Here is a 23,206-nt window from a genome sequence, read left to right on the forward strand (position 1 = left end):
TTATCATGAACCAGTTTGTGGTGATGCCAAAAATGGAATCTTTATCCAAAAAAAGAACTGATTTGGGGTGATTGTATGCAGTTGGCATTCTGGTTTTAGTTGACAAATAGTCACTCATCCAACTGTTTCACCAGCAAATAGTTTTTAACATTTAATTTTAGAATTTTCAGAAAAAATTGAACACAACATCCCCCCAATTGTGCTATAAATGATTGACTTTCTTTCCTTTTCTAGCAAATAACAGATGATGGCCTCATTACAATATGTAGAGGATGCCACAAGTTGCAATCTCTATGTGCTTCTGGCTGTTCCAACATCACTGATGCCATCTTGAATGCGTTAGGGCAAAATTGTCCAAAACTTAGGTAAGCAGATTTTTTTTTCTTTCTGATCTCTAAGATTCATACATATGGACTATGTGCCTGTTTGGAACTTTTTAGAATTTACAGAACTGTTTGATGGATACTCTGTCCTTTGTTAGACTTTGTTAGACATGAGGACAGGCACAACTCCTGTTGAATTCCTTCAGCTTTGACTATCACTGTATTGCATATTCTTTGAGCCAATCATATTTCACTATTATTGAAATACTTTACCTTTTATTTACATTTTTTAAAATCTCAAATCTTCAAAACTCCTTAGGATTCATCACTTAGAAATACCAGGATTAAGAGTATGTAAAATGTTTTTAAATATAACCATTTCAGCTTTGAACACACCCCTCAGTTTTGAGTGCAAAACATGGGTTTCAGGTGTAACTAGCTATTTCAAGTATTTTGGGAACATTTTGAGCTCAGAACAAGCTAGAGTTTGCCAGGACAGGCATATTAAATGCACAACTACCAATTGTCCCCTAACACAAATCATGAGAAAGGTAAATTGTTTTTTTCCAATAAGCTATGGAAATTACCATGTTTAAACTTCAAATGGTGTACTATGTGAATAGTTGCCACAACTATCCGAATAATTCAGTAACTTCGAACCAATTGCAGTCCTTGTAAATGATAAATCCTTTAAAAAAACATTATTTGATCCCATCTTCTTGAACAATTTTCATCCTGTTTCCAATCTTCCCTTCTTAGGGAAGGTAATGGAAAAGGTGGCTGCCTGAAAGCTTCAGAGGGTTCTCCATGAAACAGATTATCTGAACCCCTTTCCGTCAGGATTTAGGTCTGGCATTGGTTGTGCTTGTTGATAATCTGGCAAGAGCAGGATGGGATAATACCATCTTTTCTCCCTTTGATCTCTCAGTGGCCTCCAATACCTTCAGCGTGAGTATCCTTTTGGGCCAGCTACAGGATTGGAGCTGGGCAGCACTTTATTGTATTAGTTGTACTTCTTTATTCAAGGCTGATCGAAATTGGTGTTAATAGGAAGTGAATGATACAGCCCACAGCCATGCTTGCCGCAGGACTCAGTATTCCCTCTTTTTAACATTTACATGAAGTCACTAGGTGAGATCATCCATTACCATGAGTTGAAGTATTTTCTGCAGGCTGAGGATATTCAATTCTATATTTTATCCCCGGTGACCCAAGTGATGCGGTTTCTGCTCTCTCATAGGGCCTTGGGGATTGTGAGGGCCTGGATAGAGGACTTTAACTGAATCCTGGAAAGCTTTGGGTGTATGGAACTCTGAAAAACCAGGATTTTGACATATTTAGTTCTGGATAGCATGGCAGTGACCCAGACAGATCCAGTCCACAATTTGGGTATTTCTCTGAACTCCTTCTTGAAGAGCAGGTTGCAGTTGCGGCTAAGAGAGCTTTGCACAACTTCAGGTTGTGCCTCAGTTATAGCCTCTCCTGGATCAGGAGTCTCTGCACTCAGTCATTCAAGCCCTAATCATCTAGTAAATTAGACAATTGCTACATGCTGTACAAGGGGCTACAGTTGAAGAGCATTCAGAAGCTACAGCTGGTACAGAGTGTAGCAGTACAATCAGTTTTGGAGCCCCAAGAATGGCCCATATAACACCACTGCTCTGTGGGTGGCATTGGTTGCCGGTGTGCTTCCAGATGTAATTCAAGATGTTGGTAATCACCTTCATGACGTGGGTCCAGGATACGGGAGGGACCCTCTCCAGCAACAAACTTCATAAAGAGATTTCAAGAATAACAGCAACTGCAGTGTTTTTTGAATGCAAACGAGATTTTCAATTATGTACTAGAGATATGGGATAGAATTACCTTGCTTTAATTGACTAGTTTGAAAAGGAGGAACTGAAAAAAATGTTCATGAGGCAGGGCAAACCAGAGAATTGGGAAGAACTGTTCCAACATTTTGTGTTAATCGATAGGCAATTGGAAGAGTTGAGGTACAGATGAAATAGTAAAGGGAGAAAGTCTCCCTTCATCCCTACCCCCTTCCTGTGGCTTTCTCAGACGCCAGCACCAAACAGCTTACACAAATAGGCTTCGTTTACAACTAAATGGAAATCTCTGCTGAGAAACAGCAATTCAGTCTCTGATGATATCAGATCCATCACGTTTCAGTCTTTTTCCTTCATTTAAAGCAATGAAGTTTGCTTCTCTATTGAGTGACAATGTATCTTGTGGCTATCGCCTCCTTTTTTCTCTTTATGGGAAAATACTTATTTTCTAGCCTATTTACAAAGCACTGCTTGGAAAGCCTAATGTAGTTCTGGCATCTCTGGCATTTTTCCTGCTTTCTTCTCTCTATGTTATATTCTTTGAACCCAAGATTACTCTTCCAGTTAATCTCATCTCCTTCAAAATAGCTTTTTTTATTGCTGAGACATTGGATTATCAAGAATAAAAGTGTATGTTTCTTTTTCTGTTATTTTTCTTCTGTTTCAAAATCAGTTTCACTTAACACTGGAATTTTTATTGCCATCTTTTTCCCCCTGACTCTAAATACTACTAGAAACACTGCTTCATTCTTCCTATGACACTTGTACTTTTTACCTGAACCTAATACCTGTTTTACTATGTAAAACAATTCATTCCTGGCCTTCTAATGCCTATCTAAAGCGAAGTACTTTCCCGACAGTATTCTCCTAATTGATAATAGCAACCATGTAGGCTTGTTACGAGTTACCAGCTTTGCTTCTTGCAGTCTGTATTTATCAAGAGTGTTGCAGAACTAGCAACATTTCCCTAGAGCACTATCTTACTGAAGCTATGTGGGCAGCCACTTAATCTCAGGCTCCACCTTTACTCAACATAAAAATGGACTCGAGAGGAGGAGCCAATGTCACGACGAAACGATGTGCGATCTCAATGCTCTGAGATCACCGTCTCATACTTTTGCCGCTGGGTGGCCCAAATGGACCTAAACCGTCCTGCAGAGACGGTGAACAGGAAGAATACGGCTTGCTGATCTCAGGGACATTGCAAAGTCCTTGATCGATCCAAGAGAAGTTCTTCAAGCCGGCGACAAAAAATCCACCCATTAGGCTGATGAAGTCGGGGTGGCCCCAAAACGGAAGGATACGGAAAGGGAAAGTGTTTCCAGCTGGTGAGGAATTTTTACCATTTTAAAAGAGACTGCCTATAAAAAACTTAAAAATAATTTAAATTGGAGAACAGAAGAAATAAGTGGTGGAATTAAATTTGGAATGGTTTTGGACAGTGGGTAAGCTTACTTTTTAAATGCTATCTTCATGGATGGAATTTATGCAAGCCTTTTAAAACGAATCGATTAAGTTTTCTTCTATTTTTTTTTTCTTTTATTATTCTTTGTAACCTATGGACTAAAATTCTCTTTCATTACTGTGAGTGTTCTTCTAACTCATTCAAGAATCAGACTTTTTTTAAAACTTGAAATACAAAAAAAGATACAAAAAGAAACAAAGAAGATTGCAACAATAACACTGCTACTCGGGGGCTGGAGGTTTGTGTATTGGAAATGAAACACACTTACTTTTCTCACTGATTATCCTGGCGTGGCACTCCAAGGTCTCACTGCTTGTTTATGGAGAGCAATAAGAAGAAAAGCATACAGATGTCCCTTTGAAGTATATCTTTAACCAGAGAAAGGTGCAAATAAAACGTTATTGTGAATCTGTGCTTAATCTTGTTAAAACCTTCCAAGCTAGAGCAGCAGGGTTTGTTAGCTGGAGATAATGGCACAATTTCAACAGTAGAAAGAAATTTTAAGTTTGCAAAAGATATTCTCAGAAATACAGAAATTATCAAACACGTATGAGAGGATAGAGAAGAAGTTGGAAGACTTAGAGTATCTAACAGTAAAATATGATGAAGAAGTTGGACAAAGTGGTGGTTAAAATCCTAAAAATTGAAGAGGAAAATGAATATAAAGAAATTAAAATTGCTGTTATTTATGGTTTGTCTCTGAAAATGGAAAGAGTGGAATACTGAAAGAGGAATTAAATGGAGGGGAAATCTACCCCAGATGGCAAGATACAGAAGAAGAGAAAACAAAAGAATTTATGGCTTTAAAGAGAGAAATTTTATTAACAATATCATTGATAACACTACCGATAATCAAAGATAAGCTGATTAAGGAAACAGAAGAAGGGCATCAAAATTACATGAGAGATTTTATAAGCAAAGAGTTGCTAAGAGGAGTCCATACAAAGTTGATTAAAGGAGATTATTAGAGGACTGACACCACAAATGGCAGAAGATATAAGACTGTTTTGCTACTGGAAAGATACAGGTTGATAGATGGAAGAGTATAATTTAAAACTAGTTAAACTTAGTGAAATTTAGTGACAATAGATATAGTTAAATAAATATTTGATAATGATAATAATGTATACAATGTGTAGTGTTATGGTAAGTAATAACTGGGTATGAATATTGAATGGTAGGATGAATGAAAGGAATATTAGAAACCCTTTTGGATTATATATAAAGATTAATAAAAAAGAAGTAAGAGATACAGTTAAATCTTGATTATTAGGGGGGAAATGTTATGATGCAGGATATATTTAAATAAAGGAGGGATAATGATAACAACATATATACAGGTATGGGTACAACATAAGGAAACTGGATGTAAATTGTAAACAGTGATTTGGAAAGGAGGATCGGAAAACTTTGTTATTAAATATTATGGATGTTTAGCTAGAATAGGATATAAGGATTCAGTGTTATTGGAGGATTTTAGAAATAGTAAATGAAATGCCAGTATGTGGTTATGTATTAAATCTTGGTATATTTTATGATGAAGGACGTTTAAACAATTATAGTCAAATGAAAATGGAGGTATGATGATGGTAACATGTATAAATATCTGAGTTAAAATACTTGAGTTAATATGAATGACTGGAAGAGATGCACGAAAGCCTTTTTGTAACCAACTGATACACTTTCTGCAGTATGTAAAGAAGGATGTGATGTGTTGTGTTTGTTTTGAAAATAATAAAAAAATATTAAAAAAACATAAAAATGGACTCGAACTTATAGTGAGATGCAATCCTTGGAAAGGCTTTCCTTGCTTTGGTAACCATATGTCATTCAGACTCTGTTCCATATAAGAAGTTTTATATGCCTAAATGTGAATGAGAGAAATAATAATAATAATAAAGCACTGCTTACTTACCTGTAACTATAGTTCTTACAATAGTCATCTGCAAATTTACACAATGCACCATGTTACCTTGTTTCATCTCAAATGACCTTAATGTTTCTTCAAGTCTTTTGTAACAGTCTTAGGAATTGAGAGGGTTCAGTGAGAACAGTGCATAGTCATATAGTACATGTGAGGATGGGGCTCCTTTCAAATTTGTAAGCTCTGGAAGGCTCTGAAGGGGCTAGGTGGAGGCACACAAACTATGTGTGTCGAATCACAGAGTATTTGAAGAGCAACATTTGCAGGTAAGTAACCAGTTCTTCGTACACAGGACAATATAGGAGCATGTAAGCATGTTATATGTTTAGAATATATCCCATTTTTTTAAGGGGAAAGCATCACTACAAAGAATAGAGTTTCATTTTGCTATTATGAACTGTGTCCCCCTCCCTTTCTGAAGCTAGTTTATCATTCAGAAACAAGTGTGATTCTTCCATAAATTGGTTAAGATAATTTTGATTAGATCAGTTTGCGAATAAACAAAATTAATTTACCCTAAAACAGGTTTATGAAGCATTGTTGAGAATTAAATGAAGACAGGACAGTGATATATATGGGAGAAATGAGGGGATAGATGACAAAATTACTCAGCTAAAAGTTGTTTCTTTAGCTAAGAAAGGCAAGCAAGCAGGAATGGAGATTTTTGTTTCTGAAAAATCTTCAGTACCAGTGCTGGGAAACATAGTAAAAAAATATTAAAATTTAGAAATAAGTCATAAAAAAGAAACAAGTTGTTTCTGAGATTTATACTGTCATATTTCTTTCTTCTATTAGTATTCTATTTTCTTGCTAGAATTGCTGGTATCTAGAGTCCCAGGAAATAGGAGTAGGAAGAATTCAACATCTCCCCTATTTTGGAATAAGGGGTTTAAAAAGTATTCTTTAGTTCATACTGGCTTTCTGAGATTTCAGAAGTGGGTTTTAATTGCTAAAACTGTTTGTTGGTACATCTATTTATTTTCCATGTAGGATATTGGAGGTAGCTCGTTGTTCCCAGCTTACAGATGTGGGCTTTACAACTCTGGCTCGGGTAAGCATTTGATGTCAAGGTTGTCTTTTCCATTACAGCTAATCCTTGACTTACAACAATTCATTTAGTAATTATTTGAAGTTACAACAGCACTGAAAATAGTGACATGTCCATTTTTCACACTTGCAACCATTGCAACACCCCTGTGATCACATAATCAAAAATCAGATGCTTAGCAACTGACTCATATTTATGACAATTGCAGTGTCCAGAGGTCATGTGATCACCTTTTGTAATCTGATAAGCAAAGTCAATAGGAATGCAGGTTCACTTAAAGGCCGGGTTACTAACTTAATAACTGTAGTAATTCACTTAATGGTGGCAACAAGGGTTGTAAAATGGAGCAAAACTTATTTGACAAATGTTTCACATTTTGGGCTCAAAATAAGTTGAGGACTACATGTAAATGCTGTTGTTTGCTGTTTATGCCTGTACTTCATAAGTCAGGGGTGTCCCCGAAAATAACACTTGATGTTATATATTTTTTGCCTCCAAAAGAGGTATCAGGTCTTATTTCTCGGGGACGTCTTACCTGCTTACATTAGGACAACTGCAGCCAACCTTCCAACGCCCCAACACCTGTCATGCCACTGCCTGGCTTCTTCTACAGTTGCTTGTAGCCAAATACCACTTGGCACATCATGCCAATGACACCATTCATGGCAGGACACCGTGTGACTCGTGGCGCACCACAAGCAGCAGTGGCATGTGACATCCTGCCATAAGCAATAGCACCAGCATGACGAGCCACGCGGCCTCCTGCTGTGAGCAGGAGTACCGGTGCAAAGTGCCACAGGAATTGAAATGTAATAATGTGAAGAGCATAGTCTAAGCCCATAATGCACAGATAACTGTGCCTTATTAATGTAATCCATTTGAACTACATTTGATTAGTTTGATACCATGTAGTGCTAAAAATAAAAATCATTTCATGGAATAAGAAAAAATTACTTTGATAATAAGACATTTCCATAAAATTATATAATCTGTTGTGATTGCAAACTTTGATATTTTTTTAGAGCCAAGTCAGAAAGTGAGGGCTGTGTATGTCCATATTTAAAATAATTTAAATACATTACATGCAATTGAGTTCTCTAGCAAAGTTGGGTTTTTTTATCCTTAAGTAAAGGTTGTCCAACTGCTTACCACTGAAATTATTTGTTAGTAACAAATGAAACCATTGTGCAATACCAGGACATGTTTCTAAAAACAAATTTATCTTTAATGTGTATATATATTCTCCAGAATTGTCACGAACTTGAAAAAATGGACTTGGAGGAATGTGTTCAGGTAATTGTACTATTTTCAACCTATTTTCTAGATTATTTAGTTAAAAGTAATATAATGACAAATAAATTACAATTCATCAAGAATCTGCTTGATTTTGCTTTTAAGCATCATAGCAAGCACTGAAGGAAGAAATATTTTTGAATGATATTTGGCTGAGACTACTCTGTAATGATGAACATACGGTATTACTAATATATATAATGGGTTATTTTCATAGGCCTTTATTATACCTAAGAAAACATATTCATGGTTATAATGCCACAAGGTTGAAATAAGTCTCTGAATCACATTTATTGACTTTATAAGGAAATTCAGAATTGGAACAAGTACAGGTGTATCATATCCATCTTTTGGCTTGTCTGGGCTGCATTGAGTGAAGAGAAATTGTCTTGGGCCGCATATAAAATATATAATATAGCTAATGTATAAAAATGCACATAACGTTAGAAGTTTACAGTCCTGCAGGACTGCGTTATTAGCTGTCCAGGGCCCCATACAGCCCTAGGGCTTCTGGTTGGATACGCTTGCTCTAATGAGAAGCACCTGATCCACTTTCTCTTTTTGACCCAATAAACATCTTTCAAAGTGTGCAGTACATTAGCCAGAAAGCTTCTTCACTTTGCTTCATTGGCTGCTTTAAGCAAAAAAGGAAGAATGTCTATGCAGTTTTCTGATATCACTTCTCTTCTTAATTACACATTACCAGAGAGTTGAAAATATATCACAGAGATTAATCTGTTTAGTTGCATTCAATTATATTATGAAGATTCATGGACATAATAAATAGGAAAAGCATTAGATTACACGATGGGAAAGAAACAACTGGTATCCTTAGTATCCGCTTGGGAATAAGTAGAACAAAGTGGAGGAAAAAGTTTTTAAAGAATTGATTTCAATTCTGCATGGTTTGGTGCTTTTTTATTTTTAATCAGATCCCTCTGTAATTGTCAGATATAATTTGTGATTAAGTGAGTTTATAGGTCTTCTTCAGATTAATGTTGTTCTTAGTTATTAAATATAAAGAGACCAAATTTTAAATCCTATTGAATGTAATCTGAATTAGAAAGACAAATTTTACATAATTTATGGATACCTTAGCAGTAATACTGGTTTAGAAATACAGTACTTTCTATGTTAAGAAATTCACATTTTGGCTTTTGGCCCCACCCAAAATTCTCATTGTGGAAATGACCAGAGAAGAATAAGTACCTCTTCTAGCAACTTTCCTCTTCAATCTTTATGTTGTTCCTGAAAGAACCCTAACACAAAATAAGTGAAATGGTGCATATGAAACTTCTTGCCAATCCAATATACAGTTTTAGTTTCAAATGTGTCTTTGATTTCTTCCAGATAACAGACAGCACATTAATCCAGCTTTCCATTCACTGTCCTTTGCTTCAAGTTTTGGTGAGTTACATTTTCTTGCAGGCTAAAATTTTACCCAACCCATTTTTTTCATCTACACTATAGAATTTTAGAATATGAGTCAGAAGGGCCAAGAGAATATTTTATTATATATCTTAGTTGAAATGCACCTTTAAGAGACTGAGATATATAGCTGAACATACAACCAGATAAAATTTGATATTCCCTAAATGCTCTGAACAGAACTGCAGCCCTGTTAAATGTCAAAGTAAGAAGCTTTTATATATTATAAAAGGGCCAAGTATGCCATGACTTGGGGGAAAAACTAGGCACTGCAGAAATCTGAAGAGGAGAAAAGGGAAAACAACATGCACCCTACAAAACATCCTTCTGGAGATTAGTAAAGTGTTATAGACCTAGCTGTTCCCCCAGGTGTCTGAGTCTTGTGCTGCTGGTTAATGTAGATACGATATATTTATGAATTAGATTGTGTATGAAATCAAGCATTTGGTTTTATTAAACTGTAGTAGTGATGGTTTTAATTTTTGTAAGCCTTCCACAATCACTTTGGAGATTATTAAGATCGCTTACCAATGATTAAAATAAAAAAATGCAGAGGAATTTGCATGCTATCCAAAATATATATGGAATTGGGGTTTTATTGAAGAAAAGAGGATCCATGTAGTCTATGTATTTTCATCTGAAGGATTTAAAATATTGTGCAAGATTTCAGCAGAACAGATTGTAGAGGGTAATTGAGGAATGGGCCTGGTAAATTAGAAAAAATTCTGCATAGCCGAGCTTTGATTGTCATCTGTTGCTTTTTTTCCCTTTTATTGGCAGAGTTTATCACACTGTGAACTGATCACCGATGATGGTATTCGCCATTTAGGCAATGGTGCCTGTGCCCATGATCGCTTGGAGGTGATTGAGCTGGATAACTGCCCCTTGATCACAGATGCCTCTTTGGAACACCTCAAGAGCTGCCACAGCCTGGAAAGGATAGAACTGTATGATTGCCAACAGATTACCCGAGCTGGAATTAAGAGACTCAGGGTAAGAATACATTTACATTGTTTAATAGATTGATGTTCAGATAGTTCTAGCTCCTGTACTCGTATAATTCTTTTCTCATCCTAATAATAGCTGCAACTACTTAGAACAGGGGTGTCCAAACTTGGGAACTTTAAGACTTGTGGACTTCAACTCCCAGAATCCCCCAGCCAGCCATGCTGGCTGGGGAATTCTGGGAGTTGAAGTCCACAAGTCTTAAAGTTCCCAAGTTTGGACACCCCTGACTTAGAGCATATTCTTCAAACTGAAAGTAAGGGGATATATGGCATAATATCAGCATATTAGACTTAGTATTCAGTTTGAACTGGGAAGTTATAGATTCAAGCCTCCATTCAACCACAGAATGCACTGGAAATTGGGGGTCAGTCAATCAGTCATTGTTCATGTTTTTGGTATTTTTAAATTTTTCTAAATTGGAAAAATTGTGTTTGTTTTTTCAGACCCACTTACCCAATATAAAAGTCCACGCCTACTTTGCACCTGTAACTCCACCACCATCTGTGGGGGGCAGCAGACAGCGTTTCTGCAGATGTTGCATCATCCTATGACGTGAGAGCCAGTCTACCTTGTGAAAAACAAACTGAGTATTTAAATTACCCTTCTAGAAGTTACAGTGGACACCAGTATCTCTGCCAACAAAATGATGCCAGTGCTCCTTCACCAGGGCCTTTGGAAAACAAAGCAGGGGAAGCTGGTGCAAAACATTGTTCCCCTTTTTTACCCTATGTAAAAATACACACAAACACACACAAACACACAAACTAGTATATACATACTTACTTATTCCAATAGACTGAAGGTCTCTGAAACTGAGGACCTAAATCTATGGGAACTTTCTCCTCTCCCCCCACCCCATCGCCCCGTGGGTGGATTGCTATAATTGTAAACCATTCCTACAGAGTCTGCTCAGAAGAAATCATGGGGTGGCGGGTGGGAGAAAAGAGTTGTTGGTTGAATCACTTCACACATCAGAAGAACTGTTGCTTCCAAGAGAGGGAAAAGTTGTTCTTTTGACACTGAAAGCAGCAAAAAAAATGATGTTGGGATTGAAGGAGAGGTTTATAACTGAGGAGGAACAAATATGAGCACTGAACCTTGAAGATACTGTTCAGGTGGGAGGAAAATGTACAAAGCAAAAAGAAAACACAATGCCCTTGGGTATATTTTTTATTTAAAAAGAAAATCATATGTGTGTTAAGGAATGTTAAAACAGCAGCCATTGTGAGATGTAGATTCCTGCGCTTCTGTACTACCTTGTTTTCTGTGCCGGCACATACACTGAGCATGCTCATCTTGGAGGTTCAGCAGTTTCTCTTCTTTTATAATATTTGGCTCAGAGGCTTCCTAGATTGTTGTGATGATAAAGCTAGAAATCTGTAATGTCAGGCCTGATATCTTTCCCCCCCAATCTCCTCAGTATCTTCTTTTTTTATATATAAACTAGATGTTTAATTCTGAAACTGTATGAAATGACTGAACATATAATACACATGCCAAGTTAATATTTCTTTTCAAAAGGCATCTTTATATCACTAGAGGATAAAGCTTTGAAAACACAGCTGTGAAATGGGTTGAAGTTATAAAAGCAAAACCCTTTTGTAAAGATTAATCTACTTTTTTTTAAAAAACAAGTGATGCTATTGGGAGAAGAGAGAAGTTCTGTCTATTATAATGTATTACTTCCAAAGAAATGGGTGCCTCATAAATTAGAAATGGTATACAAACAAATTATTCTAATTTCAGTGACAAATGACCTTTTCCATTATTAGATGAACTTGGAAAATTCCTTTTCAGATACCTGGACATTTATGAAAACTACATCAGATGTTTGCATTTTATTTAGAAGTAAGTAGAATTCATGATGGGAAAATTCAAGTCCATCCAGTTCAATACTGCAGGATTATATTTACTGAACTTGGTTTGATTTGCTCAAAGCTGCTGTTTAAAAAAACAGTGGAATCATCTTAGGTGCTTTTTCGGAAGCCATTTTTGGTATCAGACATAGTTTAAAAGGGCTGTGGGGATGATACAGCAACATTCCAACGTTCTCTTCACAAATAGTGCAAATTGAGCCCCAAAACACATGCCAAAGGTCACCAAACACTTTCCCTGATATCCAGTATCCTGCTTTTATGAATACTTCTTGTTAGTGAATATCATTTGCTTTTGCCATTCATACTACTGGATGTGTTGGTTTTTTCCCTTCTGTGCCAATATTTGACACAGTATGGCTTACATTACAGGTTTTTTTTCTCTCGCATGACAGTTAGCTGCAAAATGTAACCTAGAATTTAGACCTTTCCCAATGAGGCTCTTTGGTTGTTTGGATTGCAAACTTCCATTATAATCACACTCATCTCAGTCTTCAGATTTCAAAATTGTTCTTTCAAACAATCATGGTGATTAAAGTATCATCTCAATACATACCGTTGATACAGGAAACGTAAACTTGCCATAAAAATGGCAATATTTCAGAATGTTCAGTTGAAAACAAGATCAGGGAGGCAGACAGACAAGCAAGGCAGGAGACATTAAGTATTCCCTACATCATGAAAGTTACAGATTTTAAAGGGATCCACACCCACTTCTGCAACCAAAAGTGCAGTACAGATTGCAGAGTCCTATCCAAGCAACTTTCCACAGTTTACATTAACTTATTTTTCTCTTGCCAAGCTTAGAGATGTTAAAATAAACTTTCTTAATTATACCTTAATTATACTAGAAAGACTAAGATGGGGTAGAATTCCACTGTTTTATTAAATTGTTTTGTGACATGTTCTTTCATTTTTCTTAATCAGCAGCACATTTATTTTGAGATCAGAAAATACGTTTTCCATTTGCTCCATATGAAATATTTAAATTTGTGCTGTGATCTCAATATTCACAATTTCTTTTGCACAGATTCTTGCTTTCTTACACAAACATTTACAATGAATGTTCTCAACTCACCAATATATAGTTTTTAAAAGGGCTTTAAAACAATTTAGACTGTTCCGAAATACTTTTAAAAGTACGTTTTTTTAAATATCATTTCTCTCTTCCATACAATCTCTTCTAATTTATAAGTTATGAAACAATCACCTGGCTCCAGTAGAGAAATATTATAAGCAATTATCAACTCCAATGTATATTATTGATCCACTATTACAGTGCAAATTCCCTCTTTTTTAATCCCAAGCTCCATGGCGGTGATTATTATCCAGAGCAAATTAGAAACTTGTATGTGTTATCATCTTGTCAATGGTTAGCAAAGCTTTGAGGATAACCCCAGAGTGTTTTGGATTTTTTGTCTATAAATGAACATGTGGGGTTAAATGTCAGGTGTTGTTCATGTGCAAAGCCCCCCTGAGATGAATGAAAACATTTGCTGCATTACATATTGTGTGTTTTCAGTTTAAATGGTTCTCTTAAATGTTCCATTCTATCTAACAGTAATATAGGGCTACTTGTTCAGGGTAAGATAGAAATAGCTCTATTTGTGGCAAATCTGGGATTGAAGGAAAAACTTTGGGCAAATTGATAGGTTAATTTCTAAGTTTTTTTTCTGTGGATTTTTAAAATCCAGCATTATAACATGGATTTTACTTGCATTCATGACAATAAAGATTTGCCGTGATTGCCAATAATGGACTGCATTTTCTGGAGTTAAAACCCAGAAGATAAGGATATTATTTACCTGGATGTGGCTTCAAAGAGCAGATGAATCTTAGTACTAATTATTAATGTTAGAAAAAACCTTGCCTTTGACAAATGTGAGGTTTGATCTGAGTGTATTATGTGATGAAAATTTCCCATTTTCTAAAACTCTATGGGTTGTCCAAATTCAGTTTGTGTTTGCTAGCTATGACAATGTAGGTTATTAGGAGCTGGGTTAGATGAAGATATGACTAAATTGCTGCACAAAAAAAGATCAGAGTGAAGATAGACACTTTAACAGTTTCATGATTCTAAATTGATGTGTTAAAATATTTTTTATGAAATGGAGTCAAGGCATTCTATAGTACGATATCTCCCTTTCTCAAGACAGGGTGAGAAAATAGTAATAATGTTTCTAAAAGCACATCCCTAGTTCCGGCTCTATTTTCCAAAGAGCATTTATGCCCATCAGCTCTGTCCAGGACAACCTTGGTTTTTAGACACTTTCTTCCCAAGACAGCTCCTTCCCCTAATTTTTATCCTCTTCCAGACCAATATATCCACAAAGCATATAGCAGGAACTCTTAATGTTTGAAGGTATGTCAGAATTCCTCCAAAGTTGGATCTGGGCCATAAAACCAGTCTGTGTTTGCATGCTAATTCACTTGCTTCACTTCATTTCCACAGTTTCTTCAAGAGACATTAGTCAACACCATAAGTGCTGAATTACTAGCCACAAGCCATGTGAACAGCATAGCTGATATATAACCTGTTGCCATCTCTGGGTAGTCAGCCTGGGCAGTGGAGGGGGAAAAAGGTTAGGTATTGTTTCTTCTCATCTGTTTTAGAGGAACCACTGCATCCAATCTCTCAGCATTTATTTCCAGAATTCACCAGTGAAGGTAAATCGAGATGATCTTGATATCTGGTCTGTATTATAAGAGGTGAAAAGGCTAGGAAATGTCCTAGAGTCTTCCCAATTGAATCAACTCAAGGTGCGAGGAGAGGTTCTGCAGCAATCCCCATATTATATTCCTGATAGGTGTTTACTTACTGCAGATGCCAATGTCCAGGCTGCCATCAGATGAAAAAGAGCTGAATGGAAGTTATTTAGATAATTCCATTAAAGAACAGAAAGGAAGGAAGGAAACAGTCTATGGGCCGCCAACAGCCAGTCTCAGAATTTACACATGCAAATTTATCCCAGATTAATAAATTATGTAAAACCCCAACACAAGGAATCAGGATCTTCCAATTTAAAAATTCCTATGTACGTACAAATAGTGGATATTTTCTTCGCAGCTCACATGCTTGCTTTGTGTCCTTGCCTGAAACATGTAACAAACTCATTTAGGATTGATTGGGGAAACCATCAGGATCGTGAGGAGTGGCAAAAACTGTGTAGGTCAAGGGTGTCAAACTCTTTCATTGTCAGGGTTGTCTTTGACCTCGGGAGGCAGGGTGGGCATGGCCAGGGTGGGTGTGGCCATCTTGACATCTGTCGTGTCGGGCCGGATCCGGGCCCTGAGTTTGACACCCCTGGTGTAGGTGGAAGGCTAATGGAATTTACCCATATAATGAATCCACATATAATTTAAAGACAATTTCACAAAAGTCATGGTAGACTTCACTGCATATACACTAAGTTACTATATGATATCTCACAAGTCTCATAAGACAAAATGTCAAACATCTCATTCAGGTTCTTGTCTCAATACAGAAAATCAAAATAATTGAAGATACAGTATTTCACATTCTTTATTATTCTTGAAAAAAATGAATTATACATCAATCTTGAATGTATAATGCATAAATTGCCACATCAAATATTGAGGATTTGGGTTAGAAACATCCAATATAGAATGTCTCAAGAAAGACGAGACTTTTATTTAGACATTCCCCAGGCACCCACTATCTTCCATTCAACAGCTTTTGAGGTATTGATGGTAATCAGTATAGCCAATCTCATATCCCCAAGTGCTCCTGCCTATATAGAATGTCTCAAGAAAGACGACTTTTATTTAGACATTCCCCAGGCACCCACTGTCTTTCATTCAACAGCTTTTGAAGTATTGATGGTAATCAGTATAGCCAATCTCATATCCCCAAGTGCTCCTGCCTATAGGATATACTGGTTCAGTCACCCTAGATTGAACAGGAAAATGTTTGCAGACTCTGAAAGATCTGGTTTTAGAAAAGTATAATTTAAAAAGAACCCACTAGCATCAGGTGCATAGCACTTCAGTGCCATTCTCGACACCAAAGAGGGTTGATCTTCCTGGAATGAACCAATCCCCACCCACAGAAAGACAATTGCCATAAGTGAACGTGTCCAACCATAACACAATGGTAGATTAGCTCAACTGAAAGACACATTCTGAAAATATAGCTTAATTCTTAATCTTAAGGAGGTTGACAACTGACCTAAAAACATGTATGATCTACAAAATTGAGAAATTAATCTCAGACATCCCAAGCCAAGGAGTAAAGACAGCAAATGTATTAATTAGAGCAAAAATTATGTTATTTATGCCTTTACATTCCCACTAATCTCTTAATGCATTCTATATAATGCAGCTTTACCCCATTACTAGTATCCAACCTTTGTAACCAAGATGAATTTAGCCTTCCCCCAGATTCAGGAATTTATTCTCCTTTCCTATCTCGACCCAAATGTGTAATTAGAGGGTATTTGGCAAAAACTTAGATGTCAGAGGTCTGTTAAATTGTATTTGACCAGAACAGAGGAATTCAGAACTTTAATCTTCTAATCTCCTTCGACCCATTTGGGTTGCAGAGCTTCATTGGTTGTTTCCTATACCAAAATAGCTTAGAAAACCCCAAGTATGCACACTCCGTTAGAAGCATCGCCACCTTACCCATATTTTATTTATTAAATTTGTTTGCTGCTATCTTTCTGTGAGGTGACTTACATGATATACTCACATACAGTATATCATGCCTCCAAAGATATACTGTATGTGATACATACTTTTCTAGTGTCCTATTTTGTAAAATAAGCTTAATTTACATGCCTCAATCAAAGTCTCTTAGCACTTGGGTCTAGGGCATTCATCTATAAGATCCCATCCACAAAGTCACCCTGCTCTGTAATAGAAAAACATATACAATATATCACATTTACATTAAAGTTAAGCCCACCCACTTACTAACCAAAAACCAAAATCGCAAAAGAGTTTCCAATCAGGTTTAGCCAATTTTACAAATCAACTGAGCTCTCCCATAATAAATTCTGAAAGGGGGGATGGTATCTCTTCCCCCCCACCCCAAAGAAATACCATCTGAATCTTTTGTCCTGCCTCAGACATGAGCAATGGTGGGGGAGATTTCCCACTCTAGAATGCTGACTATTGAAAAAACTAGTTAGAAGGCCATTATTATTATTATTATTATTATCGTTCATTAATTTTTATTTAATTAGAAACCACAAGAACCTGAGATGTCAAAATATTATTGCCGTTGGATATGCCTGTACCTAAACAGTAATAACTAATGCCTCAGCATAAATTGCATACAACTTGAGACATGCTGTGTTACATATTGTGGAAAATAATTACACGTCAGCTGAATTACACATAATCCATTTGCCTTATAAACATAGTAAATGTGCTGGGAATGACAATATATCTTCAATGAGTGATCTGAAGAACCTCCAGCTCGACTGAGTCAATAAGTTTAATGCTCAAGGTATACTAACACAATGATATTTCACAATTCTAAAGCAGTTATTCCTGAAGATAGAAAAAATACTTTTTAAAAAAGTTATTTTATTTAGTTTTATTTGAAAATGGCATCTTAAAATGGTGCATTTTCAGGAGAAAAGTCCATAGACAAAATTTTACTACTTTTAAGTATGATCTGTTCACATGACTTATATTTGTTCTTGGAAGGCAGAAATAAAACCATAGATTTGGAAGAGAGAATTTATTTTTTTAGATTTAACCTAGTACCAAATTAGAAGACAAATGATTATTTTTTCCAATTGGAGCACATTTGGTGAACTGCAACTCATGACTTCTCTATTTGTCAGGTAGTGGTGGTGACTACTAATAGAATAGAACAGAACGGAATAGAATATTGACCAAGTGTGATTAGAAATACAAGGAATTTGTATCCAGTATATAAGCTCCCAGTGTACATGCAAGAGAAGAAAGTAATAATGATAATAACAAAGGATAATCATGATACCAATAGAGAAGGTAATGCAACATATCAGAAGGATAAATGTAATATTGTGTCATACTACATGGATAATAGAAATAAGACAACTGTGGAAAGCAATATACAGGTCCTCAAAGGGAGGCAGGCTTGGTTGCTATGCCAAATCAGACAGTTACAGAGGTACAAATGACACATTCAGTAATTCCTCTGTAAAACCATATTACCAACTCCTTGGGTGGTCTGAACTTTCTGAGTTGACACAGGAAGAACATTCTTTGTTGCATTTTTAATGATGGTTTTAATGTTTATTTCAAATCCTGGGAAATTATAGAACCCAAAAACTTGAAGGACTTTACTGTTGATACTGTGTTGTCTGATATATTAAGAGGTGATAGAGTAGGAGTGCCCCTCCTAAAATCCACTCTTATCTCTAGTTTTAAGCATTGTAAGCTCCAGATTGTTGAAGCTGCAAAATAGGGTCATTTGTTCAACCTCCCATTGAATAGACTCATCATCTCGAATGAGACTAATGACTTGTATCATCTTCAAACCTACATATTTTAACAGAAGGCTATTTAGAGGTGCAGTTGTTGGTATATAAAGAGAATAATAATAAATGGCGAGATCACATGGCCTGGGCTGGGGGGAGGGTATGCTAATTGTTTGGGTATTTGATGTGATTTCCCCAACCTTCACCTATTGCTTTTGATCTGTCAGAAACCTTATAATCTACCTACAAGTATGGACAGGCACAATTAGCTGAATCAGTTTGGAAAGAAGAATTACTGGAATAAAAATTACTGAAATCTGCAAAAAGAACCCACGCATAAGTCCCTGGGGATTGTCCAAGGATTGGGTATTTGAAGTTTATATACAAAATATATTTAGAATCCTAACATAATATAATGCAATTCAGTGAATTCCTTTAGGAAACCAGTGTCAAAGCACTCACATAAGCAATTTTTAATTAAATAAAAGTTTTATTGAACATTTCACTCTGGAACTATAGAGTATCTGTTTTTAAATTTTAAGATTGCATTTATACAACTATTGATATTTTGCTTAGTGTGAAAATGCTACTTTGAATATATGGAGCATAATTCTCCTCTTTAACAAATATATTAGACATACACATTGAAATTTTGTCATTTAGTCCCCTAAGTATAGGCTATAGAGAAATCTGTATATTTAAAAAACATGAAATCTGTGTATTCACTGCTCCAGAAAACTGTTGCAGATGTAATGCCAATTTACTACAACCAAAATATGCACATGGATCAATTAGTTTCTTTTTATTTTATAATATAACCTTGATCAAGTTCATAGTGTAGGATCAAGATTTTTTTGTTGCAAAAAAAAATCTAGTTTCACCATGAGAAAAAAACGCTTTCCAAGAAGAGATTTGGAGGAACAGATTGAGTAATTTGTTCTTCAAATTGTCTTCCAGAATTAATTTAGGTTTGGGTGCACAGCTAATTGACAAGAAATTCTTGTGCTCCAAACTGGGATTCTAAAATCAATGGTATACTGTATTATAAGTATTAACTCTTTATGGAAATTAACACTAGGTCTGTGGCACATCAAATGGCTTCCATAACAAATCCATCTTACTACAACATAAAAGGAACAGACTTAAAAATAGTCAGTGAATGAAGATGGAAAATCGACATACCTTAATTAAAAGGTAATAACTTTACATGTTCCAAATAATACCACTGGAGTAATTTTAGATCCCCCCCCCCACTTTACAAAGGGCAGACCTTGATTTACTGTATTGTACAATATTGCTAGCAAGATTTGTCAGCAACAGTAAATTTACTAATCAGTACCTACCTGAAACAAGTGTGTTTTCCTCATATCCTGTACAACAAAATAGAGACTTTAGGAGTATGGTATATGAAGAAAGCTTTGAGTTGATAAATTGTAATGTAGGCTAAAGCTTTCATCAATATCTGGGAATTGTTTAAAATATTAAGGCTGTTGAGTTTCTGAATGTTCAAGTTAAAATGGGATTTTCTTTGCATAGGAAAGGCAAGAGTTTTTTAAACATCACAGAAGTTGTACATCACACACTGGATCACTATTCAAAGGGATAGGCGTGCTTTGTGCTATTGATTTAGCACTTCATATGTGTTTGCATTAATACATTATGTTTATCTGGTATAAAAATAGACACTCTTGATTACTTTATAATTATGCTGCTGCTTTCCTACTGTGCAGGATTTAGAAATCATTACAAAAAAACCCCCACCCAGCTGGTAACAGATGGCAGTAAGATACAGTCATGTTTAAAAAGGCTTAGACAAATAACAGCAATATCCAAATAAAAATAGATTTTTTTAAAAAAAAGATTGCAGTTAATACTAAGTGAAGTCATGGTTTAAGCCATATGAATCCAAAAATGTTTCTTATGAAAAGACTTAAAGGCTAATAGTTTACAAGCACTTCTTTTTTGGTAGATTATTTAATAGCAAGATTCTGTGTATATTTACTCAAAAGTCAGGACTGTTTAGATCACTAGTGATTATTTGTAGATAAGCAAATGAATGAGTGCAATCTAAACTATTTGAGGATCATTCAATCATCCATTTCAATATTTGGCTTTTTAAATTAAAATGCTAATAAAAGCTGTCCCATAATCTGTATTTTATAAATGTAAAAACAAGTCATCAAATATTTGAAGAAGTACCTGCCCTGGTGGTTAGAATATAGAATAATTTGATATTTATGGAAGATTGTTACATAGTCTCTTGTATGACCTTAGCTTAACTCTTTGGATTTCTCTACCAAGAATAATCAATAATTGTATTTTCCAATAAAAGCAGACAAAAACAGTTGGCACTTCTCCCACTGAAACTATCCAATGTCAAAATCAAAGAAAGCTGCACTGATAACATTGTAACACAAAGGAGTGCACAGACAATCTGCCTTCTGGTTGAGGGACGGATGAAGAGCAAATACTAAAGAGATTTCCTTTACAACCTAACATTTTCTGACATTGTCACACTGAGTTAACCATTAATGAGCACTTGAAAAGCAAAGCTCTGCTGCTTGGGCATTCTTATAGACAAAGAAATTGGCAAAAGTAGATGGCTCTGCAGCATTCTCCACAATTCCAGGTAATTGACTGATGCACCATCTGTTCAGTGACCATGGCTGTTCACCTTCATCACAGATGCTGCAACCATTAGTTGTGGAAAGGGCCCAACCAAAAACCATGGTGGTTTTTTTTTCTGTTGGCAAACAGAATTGCATAATTGCAAATAAATCGACTAGAGGATGAGCATTTCCCACACAGAAATACTCTTGACTGAAGCTTGCTTTCCCTTGCAGCAAAATCAGTCTGTGATCGCCCCATCTTGCAAGGGAGAATTATTGCCTTTGTAAAGGATCAAGTACCCATATGTTCATTCGCTTAAAAGCACTTTATCAGATTTCATCAGTACAACAAATGTAAGTCTGAGAACATCTTTCTCCTAACAGAAAATGTGGACTTGCGCAAATAATATCATTAGAAACTGATAATTATGCTAATAGTTATTTTGTTTGCAACATATTAGATAATCAGTTGATAATATACATGATTCTTTGGAGTCTATGTAAGTGAGGTGACATGGTTGCCACTTTCTTTTTGCAAAAAATACAGAAAAAATCCCAGTGGTTTATTGCACTACAGATTCCTGTTGCTAAAATCCATATCAGATGATGTCAGCCTTGAGTTCTTTGGTGTAGAGACAACTTATGGGGTATTACTATTAATATTCTTATTGCGCCTGCTTTCTCACTTTTCCGCTCCACATCTTCTTGCAGGCCAGCAGCACACCGTCAAGAAGGTCCTAGTCTATTTTAGAACTAAATGGTAGCCTTCTGCATTCTGTACTGTAGTAACAGATAAGACAAGACAAAACCAAGTCACTTTTTAAGTAGTAGTTCCTAAAAACGGAATTTTCATCCTTTCTTAAGATGGGCCAGTACTGGGTAAGCATAGGGTCTGCTTTTATAGCTTATTATGGAAAAAATCAAGGTGATTGATCCAAAGGGAGATTTTGTGTAGTCTTCAAAAACCTCTAAAGGAATATTTATGCTGCAATATTAAATGAATTTGCTTTGCCTTGTACACTCGATAGTATAATATTTTTCAGGACTCTGCTGCCTACTATTTTATGTGCAATATTCTCCTGCTGACTTGAATAAATGCCTTATTTTATGTAGTGACATATTGCAAAGCAGTAAGAATAGAAAATTCAGCAGTAAATCAAGGTTTGTGTCTGGTCACTGCTTGAATCCTGTTCCTTATTGTGGGAGAGGGAAGTGGGGAAAATTATAGAGCCCCAAGAATGTGAAGTGCCAGGTGACACTGATAGAAAAAAATAATACTACCTCCTGGTTTCTGGTTCCTCTGGTTGGATGTATTGAGGGAAATACAGATAGTCCTCAATGTATGATCACAATTGAGTCCAAAATTTCTGTTGCTAAATGAGGTTTGCCCCATTTTATGATCTTACTTGGCACACATATTAAACTAATCACTGTGGTTAGGTTAGCAACATGACTTTTAAGTGAATTAGCTTCCCCTTGACTCTGCTTGTCAGAAGGTCACCAAAGGGGATCACATGACCCTGGGACACTGCAACAGTCATAAATATGAGTCAGCTGCCAAGCGTTTAAATTTTGATCATATGACCATAGGGATGCTGCAATGTTCGTAAATGTGAAAAATGATCACACGTCACTTTTTTTCAGTACTGTTGTAATTTCGAATGATCACCAAATGAACTGTTGTAAGTTGAGAGCTTCCTGTAATAATTTTCACTAATTCCTCCTCATGTCCGCATGAACCTAGAACAGAGTTGAAGGGAGTGGGGTCTGTGAACTGAAGGAATCTCTTCTACACTATCTCAGTCGTCTTGTAAACAAAAAACAAACTCCTGGAGTAGAAGTTTGAGTCCACTGTGTCATGGACATTTTGAGAACAGAGAGTATATCCAAAATTGAATAATGGGATTTTTTGTCTACACACACTCAGGCTTCAATAAATCTTATCAGTCCTGAAGAAGCCAGAACTCT

General features: G+C 36.0%; 2 protein-coding genes across 9 annotated transcripts in view; one reads left to right on the forward strand and one right to left on the reverse strand.

Moving 5' to 3' along the window:
- Positions 1 to 11,625, forward strand: part of FBXL20 (F-box and leucine rich repeat protein 20) — a 56,093-nt gene extending 44,468 nt beyond the window's left edge. For all 8 annotated transcript variants that reach the window (XM_081932130.1, XM_081932134.1, XM_081932132.1 and 5 more), the window contains 6 exons: positions 235 to 365; positions 6,532 to 6,592; positions 7,838 to 7,882; positions 9,233 to 9,289; positions 10,091 to 10,303; positions 10,762 to 11,625. In XM_081932130.1, the coding sequence (XP_081788256.1) occupies positions 235 to 365; positions 6,532 to 6,592; positions 7,838 to 7,882; positions 9,233 to 9,289; positions 10,091 to 10,303; positions 10,762 to 10,869 (615 nt within the window). In that variant the 3' untranslated portion in view covers positions 10,870 to 11,625. The remainder of the gene's footprint in view (positions 1 to 234; positions 366 to 6,531; positions 6,593 to 7,837; positions 7,883 to 9,232; positions 9,290 to 10,090; positions 10,304 to 10,761) is intronic.
- Positions 11,481 to 23,206, reverse strand: part of LOC309381297 (transcription factor CP2-like protein 1) — a 32,434-nt gene continuing 20,708 nt past the window's right edge. The window contains exon 15 of the mRNA XM_081932138.1: positions 11,481 to 22,018. Within this exon, the coding sequence (XP_081788264.1) occupies positions 21,981 to 22,018 (38 nt within the window). The 3' untranslated portion in view covers positions 11,481 to 21,980. The remainder of the gene's footprint in view (positions 22,019 to 23,206) is intronic.

The sequence above is a fragment of the Natrix helvetica genome (assembly GCF_964273705.1).
Source record: "Natrix helvetica genome assembly, chromosome: Z".
NCBI classification, from domain to species: domain Eukaryota; kingdom Metazoa; phylum Chordata; class Lepidosauria; order Squamata; family Natricidae; genus Natrix; species Natrix helvetica.